Source organism: Alligator mississippiensis, chromosome 1 (assembly GCF_030867095.1).
Source record: "Alligator mississippiensis isolate rAllMis1 chromosome 1, rAllMis1, whole genome shotgun sequence".
In the NCBI taxonomy this organism is placed as follows: domain Eukaryota; kingdom Metazoa; phylum Chordata; order Crocodylia; family Alligatoridae; genus Alligator; species Alligator mississippiensis.
In genome coordinates, this window is record NC_081824.1 from 365,179,100 (window position 1) to 365,190,896 (window position 11,797).

Consider the following 11,797-nt stretch of genomic DNA (forward strand, 5'->3'; position numbering starts at 1 on the left):
GGTTCCTGAATGAGACCCCTGTTCTATAGGACTCAAAAAGAAGACCTTGCTCAATGTATTCTGGGACTTTATAGTCCAGTGAGGATACTGCTGAAGTCCACAGAGGCTCTGAGACTTCACAGGCAGTTCTGGCTACCTCTGTAGGTCATAGCAGTTCTGCACAGTTCATCTGGCACTGTCATCTGGCTTGGTTGGTTGCCCTTAGTCAACTCCAGAGAGAACCAGCAATAAACACCCCAGCAGTCATTGACACATTAGCATTCTACCACCACCAATTTGGCACTCATGGCTCGTCCACTAGTTTCATCATCTTTTGTGGCCCTAAGTGGCTTTATAGTTCTTCAGAACTGTGACAGTCAATCTTTCCTGGCAAGGGGAAGGAAGACTGTGTTAGAAGGCAAAAACTGCACTTATCAAGGCCATTTGGTTTCAGAATGGCACCAGCTGCAAGGGACAAAATCATTGTCTGTAAAGTAGTCTGGGCCTCGTTTGTAAGCTGAAGCCCTTCATTTGGGTTTCAGTTGCTCAGTGCTTCGCAGCTATACCTGGCTTCTGTCCAGTTTTCTGTTCCTGCTTATCCTGTTTGGGTGTCCTCAGTTTCATGGCTCCTGACTTCTGGCACTACCTGGATTACAGATGTGGATCTTGCTTACTGATTAGGACTTGGACTCTTTGGGCGCGTCCAAATGAGCACACACGTGCCTCTTGCAGCGTCTCAAATCCCTTTGAGATGCTGCAAGAGGCATGTACAGGAACAAAAAATGTTCTCTGTGCTGCAAATTTGCAGTGCGGGAGCAAAATTAGATACCTGGATATCCAGGAGTCAAAAAAAATACCCTGAGGGTTAAAAAGCAGGGCAGAGCACAGTCCTAGACTGTGTCCTGAAGCAGCTGGAGGCTTGGTCCTCTACAGAAGACGCTCTGGTAGCCAGCAAGCTACCTATGGCTATGGCTGGCCCTGTGCTGGGCAAGCAGCAGTGCAGGCTGCAGGGACCTGGACCCGGCTTTGTGGCAGGTAAGTAAGGGGTTGGGGAGGCTAGAGGAGTGTGGAGGGGACCATTAGGGGGCCCCACCTAGCCCCAGCCTCCTGTTCATTCCCCCCACCACCCCTGTTCGAGGGCTGGTTGAGTCTGGTAATCCTTCCATGACATCTTGGATCTGGGCTCCAGACAAGCAGCAGACCTCCCAAGACAACAAGTTAGGACAGCATATGAATGCCTCTGTCCCCTGCAGAAGGGAGTCTTCAACCACCACCATCCATCGCTTCCTCTTGGTGGCAGTGGTCTTGATCCTCCTAACCTTGGGGAGTCTGACTTGGCCTCTTGTGGAATGTGCTGTTTCTCCTCTGTTGCTAGGGCTCCTTATCTGTTCTCCAGCAAAACCACTGTAGGTGGGGATGAATATTTATGCTTGTTGCCAGAGGTCACAAGCTTCCACTTCCCTGAGTCCTTGTCCTTTTTCTTCTCTAGCACCACTTCTGGAATTATTTCACCATGCTAAGCACTTGTATCTGCACTTATTCTAAAATCAACACCAGCATTATGCCAGATGAGGTTCTTGTCCATCTGTCATCCCATTTAATAAGGATAAGTTCTGAGGTTTTCAGGATGTGATGCAGCATACAGTCCAGGCCCTTCATATCTGACTAGAGAAAGTACAGTGGGGTTGCTCACAGTGTAGTTGAAATACTGCTGTGCTATAGCTCTACTAAAGTAACCCTGCAAATCAATAAGATGTTAACAGGACTAGCCATGTTGGTTTGGAAGAGGACAGTCAACCAGGAGTATAACCAGAAGGATCTGCACCCTGGGTGGCTGCAGCATTAAGGGCAGTGGTGAGAGCCAGGCCAGTGCCAGATATAGTAAACAGGCTAGGAACAGTGGTAGCTCCATTCTTGGATTCCCCTCTAAGTTAGCTCGTTCTCCGGTCGTCCACCCATAGTTACGTTATTGTAAGAAAAATCTCTCTCAGATGGGCTGAATAATTGTCTAGTCATGCACTATGAAGGTAGCATGGGTAAATAAAGAAGCTGGGCAAATTATGCACTACTCCTGAAAGAGAGTTGAACGACTTACCCTTATGCTAGCTTCCAGTTCCAAATATAGCCAGTTACCAAGTTCTTCTGGCCAGCTTCCATGTCAGTAAGCTCATGGTCAACATAACAGACTCCTTACGTGAGGAATCCAAAGAAGCCCTTTTAGTCCTCAAGTTTGAAGGGCATATAGCAGTAAAGACTTCATTTCTTGATGCTCCAGATACCACCTCCTACTCTGTAGTTTGGACACAGCTGTCTAAAATTCCAAGACATTCTTCTACCTGCAACCTTCTGGGTTTTCCAGTGAAGTTCAGAGTTTTACCTTTGAGGAAAAAGAGCTCTTCAGTGCTAAAACCAGCGAGACTATCCATATGCTAAAAGACTCTGGAGCCACTTTGCCTTTTCCAGAAGTGTACCCTCAAGCTCCAAAAAAGAAATATTAAATATTCAAAGAACATTGTCTGCCTATATTAAATACTGGGCATTACCCACTTTTACATGTACCCGTAGACATCCTCTCCTGCTTCTTTTCTTCTTCAAGCCTTTGGAATCTCCAAAAAAGTATCACATTTTCTATTGAAGAAAGTGTTTTTGGCTATATCTGTGCCAGACAGCACCCATCTGGCAGGGTGGAGGAAAGTGGCTTACTCACACCCATTGTGACATCCCATTCTTGCCATGCTTTTGGCAACTGCCTTTTAAAAAACATAAATATAGTAATAATTCAGAATATCCCTACTTTTATTAATAAATTATATTTTAGTTAATAATTTTTAATTCCGGTTTTAAAAAAAGCACTTCTATTTGTTCGTTTTTCATACTGTTTACAGCCAGAAATGAAAGCTGTTTTAAGCCAAAGGTATTGGGGACTGTTTGCCAGTTTGTTTTTTGTAGTTGATCAGTTGTAGTTTTGTATTAACTAGACAAGGCTGTTTGCTGTATGAATGAGAAAAAGAAAAGTAGACTGATTTTAGAGAATATTGTAAAATTTCACCTATACATTGTTTCTAATGACATTGACAGAAATGTGTTATTTAAACTATGTATTGTCTTGTCCTAGCAATACACTGTTTTCCCTACGTGAAAAAGCGCATTCCTGTAATGTATCAGCACCATAGTGATCTAAACCCCATTGAAGTCGCCATTGATGCAATGAGCAAAAAGGTTGCGGAACTCAGGCAGCTTTGTTCTTCAGCTGAAGTAGATATGATCAAACTACAACTAAAGCTACAGGGAAGCGTCAGCGTTCAGGTAAGATCATGCAGCTGGCTGTGCAGAAAAACATGGCTATTCCTTTTCATAGTAAAATATAGAATGACAAGTACTGAAATGTTTAAGCTTTTTCATCTGCACAGTTTCTATTTTTGTGTGCTTTATGAGCCCAAGGCTAAATATCTCGTGTGTGTGTGTGTGTGTGTGTGTGTGTGTGTGTGTATAAAAAAGCTTAGCTCGTTTTGGTTTTGGAGTGAAAGGTTGAAAATAAAATAAAACTGTGGCTTCCCAAACAGAAAGGAATAATTCATTCATTTTGCCTAAGTTTTTTAAAGTTCACTTCAAATGTAATCATTTTGGGTTTGTATCATAGTCAGGGGCTTAGGAAGAAAAAGTGAAGCCAAAAGCACAGCAGAAGAGATGGACAGAATGTGAAAAGAATAGTGAAACTGAGGAAAAGATGCACTTGTAATAGATCATGTGAAGGAGTGTGCGTGTACATACGTATTATAGGGAAATCTTGTTAAGTAATTTAAGCATAGATTTCCTTTCTTTTCAGATGTACTCTTTCTTGCCTAGTTTGGATATAATGGATTTTCTGTGATCAGGTCACAAAATCATTGGATGCAGGTGTCGCGGTAGATGTAGTCTTTCTGGACTTCAGGAAGGCCTTTGACACAGTCTCCCACCCCATTCTCATTAAAAAGCTAGGCGACTGTGGGACTGATGCCTACACAGTCAGATGGGTTGCAAGTTGGCTGAGGGGCCACACCCAGAGAGTGGCAGCGGATGGGTCATATTTGACCTGGAGGGATGTGGGCAGTGGAGTCCCCTAGGACTCGGTCCTTGGGCCCACACTGTTCAATCTCTTTAGTGACTTGGATGAGGGAGTGAAAAGCACCCTGTTCAAATTTGCTGACAACACCAAGATTTTGGGTGAGGTGGGCATGCTAGAAGGGAGGGACAAGATACAGCTGGACCTGGACAGGTTACAGGGGTCGGCAAATGAGAATAGGATGGGATTCAGTACTGACAAGTGTAGGGTGCTCCACTTGGGCAGTAAGAACCAGCAGCATAGCTATAGGCTGGGGAACTCCCTTCTCGAAAGCACAGTGGCAGAAAGAGATCTTGGAGTCATTATCGATTCCAAAATGTGAACGTGGACCGCCAATGAGAGGACGCGGTCAGGAAGGCTAACCGCACCTTCTCATGCATCCACAGATGCACCACAAGCAGAGCCAAGGAGGTGATCCTCCCCCTCTATGCGACACTGCTCAGGCCACAGTTGGAGTACTGTGTCCAGTTCTGGGCACTGCACTTTAGGAGAGACGTGGCCAGCATTGAGAGGGTCCAGAAGAGGACCTCTTGCATGATCTGGGGATAGCAGGGCAGACCCTGTGAGGAGAGGCTACGAGACATGAACCTGTTCAGCCTCCACAAGAGAAGGCTGAGAGGGGATCTGGTGGTCGCCTATAAACTGGCCAAGGGGTACCAGCGGGGAATGGGAGAGACCCTGTTCCCCCAAGCACCTCTCGGAATAACATCCATAAGTTGTTTGAGAGTAGGTTCAGGCTGGACATTAGAAGGCACTACTTCGCAGTCAAGGCTGCTAGGATGTGGAACCAACTTCCAAGGGAAGTGGTGCTGGCTTCTACCTTGGGGGTCTTTAAGAGGAGGCTTGACAGTTACCTAGCTGGGGTCATATGAACCCAGTATTCTTTCCTGCCCAGGGCAGGGGTTCGGACTTGAAGATCTGCTTAGGTCCCTTCTGACCTTACATCTATGAATCTATGAAAAAAGGGGCAGAATTAAGATTCTCCACATAACCATAAATCTGGAATTTTTTAACTTTTCAGTGTTTGACTTTGCAACATTAATTATGTCCTTTTAAACATAGATTGGATCTGTATTTTTAACATGCACATGTGTAACTACACAACTATAGAGTGTTTGGGTGTAATTGGCCATCTAATAAAGGTATTTTTAGCTAGAAAATGTTACCTCCATTTTCCTTATAATTATGTAAGAATTTCAAAATCTGTAACTGTTTCACAAACAAACCTACATTTAAAAAGATCAGTTCAGTCACTGCATTTAAGATTTGCATACACAGCAGATATAGCAAGCAGCCTTGTTCCTAGAGGCAAACTTAATTGACAGCAGTCTATCTGCTGTTGGCCATCTCTTTACTGTCGGTGCTGAGATTGGGGACTCTATATTTGATAGGTGGAAGGAACCAAGGGGCAGATTACCCACAGGGCTCAAAATTAATTTAATTGTAAAATTCTTTAAAAAAAGACTATTTATTTATTCCCTATGATCTATCACTTATTTCAAAATAGTGAGCTGTGTTGGTTTTGCACCTATCAAATACAAATATATTAGGAAAAGATATTTCTGTCACATTTTAGAAATATCTAATAGTCACAAAAGATGACTCTAGTAACACTTATGGGAGCCCTTCAAAATGATTTGTATGTACAGTGCATTTTATGATGGACTTGGCATGCTGTAAAAACACAAATTGGCATGTGAACAGAATGAGCAACTAAAGAAGTTTGAATTATTTGAAATGTTCAATATGAAGCAATACTGTAATCAAAGCTATCATCTAACAGTTCTGAATTGTGAAATAAATTGTTCACAGAACCGGAACTAGAGTATACCTTGTAGTCTGTCAGGTGTGCACCCAGCAGTTTGCTGTTGATTAACAGATACTTCCTTGTCAGGGGTTGTGTCAGTTCGTAAATGAGCTGCTTCTCAAGGATTTTCCCATTGCCACGCCAGACTATAGATTAGTGCCCCAATAGAAGTGCCCCAATAGAGATCCTGATACTTAGATAGGACACAAGCACTGTCTTGGGTGTGGGAGAGGGAAGAAGAATTCTACAAAAATGTGTAGACGGCATGAAAAGAAGAAAAAATCCAAGCATCTTGATCATCTTTGAGGTCTGCTCTTCACCTAAAGAATGGGAACTCTCTGCTTTAGAGTAGGCAATGGTTACCTCGACTCACAAAGGCAGGGGAGTTTTTCATTGAACTATCTCAGAGACGTTGTAGAACCTTGTAGTACAGCTCTAGACAAGTCTTCAACTACGTAGGCTTGCACTAATAGCTTACAATCTTAGTCTGACTACATCTAGCAAGTGGGTAAAATGGAGGAGGAGGCTGGAGTGATGATGAAAACAAACTCACTTATTTCTTTTTTGTAAAGAAAGGTTTTATGAAGAATTCAGATATATAACACCAGTTTTTAATAATATAAACAAACAGATCAGTAACAATCATTTTAGTTCACAAGCTGCTTAGCCAGCAGGTTGTGAACTAAAACAATGCAAATACAAATTTCCAATTTTTTCCAATTATGCCCTTCTGCCACCCTTGAAATTATCTCTTTGAGTCAGAAAGCAGCATGGAGAAATACCTTGTTTATTTGAATATCACTTATACCTCTTCCTTAAAAATCAGCCCTCCAAAATTGGGGTACATCTTAAACGGGGAAGCTTATTCTGTGAAATGAAAGCATGGGGATGCTGTAATGGCTGCCATGTGCTCTGCTTCTCTCTTGGCCACAGAAGAGGGGTGGAATGCACTCCTCTTCCATGTCAAAACTAATTATAACCCTCTCTCAGTCACTGCTGAATTGGCAGCAAGTAGCTTTTGCCTGAGCAGCCAAAAAGCTGCTACCAATTCTGCTGCAACTGTGAGAAGGTTAAAACTAGCTTTTGGCTGAGCAGCAGTGCTGAAGAATATACGCAGCCCCTGCGGTCAGCACTCTCAACTCTGCAGAAATCTTTTTTCCCCGACTTCTTTCTGCCTTCCCAAACAGTGTGTGTCTTATTTCAGGGCATATGGTATGTGAGAAAATGCTGCATATTGCGATACTGTGGCTGCTCAAATATACTAAGTTTTTGTCAGTCCATTACTTCCAAAAAGCAGTAAGCTCACGTAAGCAAAACAAGCTAATCTAACTTCTTTAAACAACTGAGTGCTTTAGTTGGGATAGTATGGGAAAGTAGCAAATTAGCTTTATTTTAAATTATTGCTGTTCTTGTTTTAGGTTAATGCTGGTCCATTAGCATATGCAAGAGCTTTCTTAGATGCTACAAACACCAAAAGATATCCAGACAATAAAGTGAAGTTACTGAAGGAAGTTTTCAGGTATACTGTCTAAAAATACACTGACTTGTTTTTTTTCAAGACTTAAATTTTCTTTTTACTCATGAATTAACTGCATTAGCAATGTCTCAGTTGCATTGAGAGTACAAAATTACTAAGTAACATTAGATATAATTATTGTGGATGTTCTCTTCGTCTCGCTTTGTTTTCTGTTTTTATACAATTTCAGACAATTTGTTGAGGCTTGTGGTCATGCCCTGGGGGTAAATGAACGACTTATAAAGGAAGATCAGTTAGAGTATCAGGAAGAAATGAAGGCAAACTACAGAGAAATGGCAAAAGAGCTTTCCGAAATAATGCATGAACAAGTATGTACTGAGTTTATTTAAATGTAACACTATTCAGGATGAAGTTTCTTGTGCTGTAATCTGAACCTGTTGGGGAAAACAAATGGTTACAGAGTTAGGGCAATAAGGGCAAGACTACACCTACTCATTTAAAACAAATAAGTATAGTCCACTCTTCCATCGGATGTTCTTGTGTTGAAGTCTGAACACAACATGGCTGTCCCAAATTTTGTCCATTTAAAAAAAAAATCAATCTAAGTGAATACTAGGGTTTTTTTACAGTATTTTGTAAAATACTTTTTATAGTATTGTGGTATTGCAAATACTTCCATAGTCTCTTGAACTAAATCTTTCACCAAGGAAATAAATCCAGTTAGCACCAATCTGGCCCTGGCTTGTCAATGTGGAGTGGGGAAGAGTGTAAAAGGGTATGTATTTGATGGACAGCCTTTCTTGCCCTGTGTTCTGCAACAACCTATATAAGAAGCACAAGCTTCCAGTATCTCTCTATCCTTTCCAATGAGATCAGGCAAACCTCCTTCAGTGAAGTGAAGCTTTTTCAAGACTTGGCCATATGGCAGAGAAACTGGATATTGACTTAGAATTTTTTCAGGCAACAACAATGGCAATATACAGAGAAGCAATGACCTGGGGGGGAATGACCAAGTGAACTAGGAAAAATTGATCCAGACATCAACCTTCTGCATGAAATTCGTTGGTGTTCTGTACATTACCAGTGTGGTGTTATACAGGTGTGCTGTGTTAGTAAATCTGCTAATTTAATTGGACAGGTTGCATGTAAGTATTGATCCAAATTTTTCTTTTAAGTTGTAACTTAAATTTCAAGACCTGAAAGTTTCTTTTAGGGAATGAAATTTACAGTGAAATAATTGAGATAAAATTGTAATCCATTTCGTCTGAAATTCATTGTTATGATTGTTATAAAAATGCTATGTTTAATTACCTGACTTGGCTCTGCAATTGGAAATATACTGAACATTTTCAGTAATGTTTTGTTGGTTGTGTAAGCACTGAAAAATCAAATTTAACAAATTAGAACAGCTAATATTATGAAATGTTTAAACAGCTGATTGCAGGAAATGTCATGATGCATTAAATGAAATAGCAAGGGGCTTTGTAGAAATAAAAATTAACCATTTTCTTTCTCTCTCCCATACTACTTTCGCAAACATGATCAGATGGGATGGTAATTTTTTTTGTACTTTTGTTTTTTAGCCTCTCTGCCTAGCTTTCTATCATTCCTTTTTACTGTAGTTATACAGGAGGAAAATTAATTTCTGTGGTGCTAAATTCGGCAATATGTTATAGAGCAGGGATGTCAAACATGCAGCCCAGCCTGCAGAACTGCTGTATGCTGCATGCCAGTCTACCAGCATGCCTCCAGAAGTTGAGGAGAGTGGTTGTGGGGAGCAGCCTGCTGCAGAATCCAGAGCCCTTGGGCCTCAGTGGACATGGCAGTCAGCAGCAATAGGACAAGCAAGATCTGATACAGCCCTGGTCACCCTCCAGCCACTTCTGTTGCCACCAGAGTGACACCGGCTCCAGCTCCTCAGCCCCATGCTGGACCCATAGCTGGAGGCGCCGCCACAGCACAAAACACATGTCTGGGGCTGGATCCTAGCCCAGGGCAAGTGGTAAATTTGACACCCCTGCTATACAATATGGTCAGAGTAGCAGTTGTTTACTGTAAGATCCTTTGACTAGGCTGTCTCGCATTCCTATGTGGCAGTAAAACTTGCACAGTCTTTTAGGAAGAAGGGAATCTAATTTCAGAGGGAAAATGATAGTAGAGTAGTCAGTGTCAAAGTACAGCAAAGGATTTGAGTGATTAACATAATTATTACATTTATCATCTTGTCCGTAACACTTTCTGGGACAGTCGAGGCTAAAACTTTTGCTTCTTTAATGAGAAGTGAACAATCTGTAAACTGTGTTTATGCAAGTCTGCTTTGAACTTTTCCTTACTCTCTGGGACTTTAGGGTTATTCCTGCTTTCTAATGATGTTTGTTCCCTTAAGTTCTAAAAGGAAAAAGAAGCTATTCAAGTCTCAGCCAATGAGAAATGTGTAAAATTTGAATTGGGAGGATTTATCTAATGTTGAAAAAATATTTATTATCCATTGTTGTGGTGCTAAACTCAGCAATATGCTGTAGAGCAGAGATGTCAAACATGCAGCCTAAAAATTTAGAGTAGGATTTCTGGTAGTGGTGTTAATAAACCCTTAAAAATTGTGTAGCTGATGGTAATATATAAAAAAAATAAATAGAAAAAAAATGAGTAGATAAAGAGCACATTATAAAAATTGACCGGTATTTTATTGTTTTTTATGTATCATTTTTGTAATTGATTGTATATGCATGTAATCAAGTTATGGTAAAGATATCTATTTTTCATTTAAGATTACTCCTGTTGAAGAAAAGACCAGTGTTATATCTAATTCACTACACATTTTCAATGCCATAAGTGGAACTCCAACAAGCACAACAGTTCATGGGATGCCCACATCATCTTCAGTTGCATGATTGTTACATAAAGGAAAGTAAATTTTTCTTAAAGTGTGCGTGGATATGTTGTAACACTTCCAAACTCAGGATGATTTCAGAGCTAAATATTAGGCACATACAAGCCATGTAAATTAATACTAAAGACTGAGCACACTTAAATATTGGGGGAGGTGCAAGACTAGATAAATAGTGGTTAGTGGTTATAGTTCTGTAGAAAAACAAAAGGGCGCACATATATTTTTGAATTTTGCTGGCAATGTTAAAAATTTTCACAATGTCTTTACAGAGGTGTGTGTTGGAAACTTTATCATGGAAGTTAATTTCTCTTATTCCTTTGAAAGTATTTTTCAAATTAATGGCACATTACAGAAAAAGTGTTTGTGGAATGTAAGTTTGCATATATATAATGTTCAGGTGTTCTTTTTATGTATGGCACATACTGATTGATTCCAAATACAAGAACTATTTTGGGACTAGATAGAGACACTAGTTTTTTGGGTTTAATGGAACTGACAATAGTAGTTTTTGTACCATTGGCAAATTGCTGTGCTTCATTTTATACCTTGTTGGCATTTTGATAGTATGTGAGCTTAAAGCTGATTAAAATAATTAAGTACAACCAAAGGTCTGTATTAATGAACACCAACTTATACTTTAATATTATTAATAGTAAATTGATATGTACATATTGTTTGTTAATACAGTCCATGCATTCTGTACATAAATTAATTACATTTCTAAACATTTTTAATACTCATACCAGCTCTCAATCCTCTGCTTTAAGTTTGTGATAATTTTGTGCTCATTCTAGGTATATGCTATATATTTGATTTTACAGCTGTTTATTCTTGTATATAAATAAGTGCAATACAAAGATGTATACAGTCTTTGCTATGTTAGGTTTATACACTGTTTAAAAAATCATCTTTTTGCCAAAGTGATGGAGTATGTAATTGGAGATCATAATTACTGCGGTAAATGGTGGTGTAATTTAAAGCTTTTACCATATTATTATTCTTTTAAGACATTTAATTTAGTAATTTTATATTTGGGGAAATAAAGGTTTTTAATTTTATTTAACTGGAAACACTGTCCTGCTGTACTACATTAAACATTCTGTACTATATCTGTATTAAAAAAAAACAAACAAACCATGGCTAACTTCTCTGAAGTGTTTGTTGGTTCTTATTGTTTTGGCCTTATCCATAAAGGGGCAAAAAAAAGATGATGATTTATTTTTTTAAAAAATCAGTTTGCGACACACAAGCTTTAACCCATTTTGCACTTTGGAATATTTAAGGACTTCCACACTGCATGTATAACACAATATGGAAGTTCTTTTGAATAAATTCTCTGTCATAAAGCTGTTGCATCTGATTTACTCCTACCCTTTCATTGTTGTTAACTAAAACCTTCATAGAAATTCTACCTACTGTAATGCTGCTATCATGAATTTACCAAAGAATGTCTGATGATAAAGTGTAGCTCTCCCCCTCCCCTTCAAGAAAAGAAAAGCATTAAAAAAGTCTCTCACCCTTGCTCCATGTGATATGCTACCA

At 39.8% G+C, this 11,797-nt stretch overlaps 1 protein-coding gene across 8 annotated transcripts in view; it reads left to right on the forward strand.

The window, feature by feature from the left end:
* DOCK9 (dedicator of cytokinesis 9) overlaps positions 1-11,394 on the forward strand; it is a 277,662-nt gene extending 266,268 nt beyond the window's left edge. For 7 of the 8 annotated variants that reach the window (XM_019486925.2, XM_019486921.2, XM_019486920.2 and 4 more), the window contains exons 50-53: positions 3,095-3,285; positions 7,307-7,407; positions 7,595-7,733; positions 10,134-11,394. In XM_019486925.2, the coding sequence (XP_019342470.1) occupies positions 3,095-3,285; positions 7,307-7,407; positions 7,595-7,733; positions 10,134-10,256 (554 nt within the window). In that variant the 3' untranslated portion in view covers positions 10,257-11,394. Of the gene's footprint in view, positions 1-3,094; positions 3,286-7,306; positions 7,408-7,594; positions 7,734-8,325; positions 8,511-10,133 lie in introns of all 8 variants that reach the window. The other variant, XR_002090054.2, reaches the window with a different exon arrangement.
* The last annotated feature ends 403 nt before the right edge of the window (positions 11,395-11,797 follow it).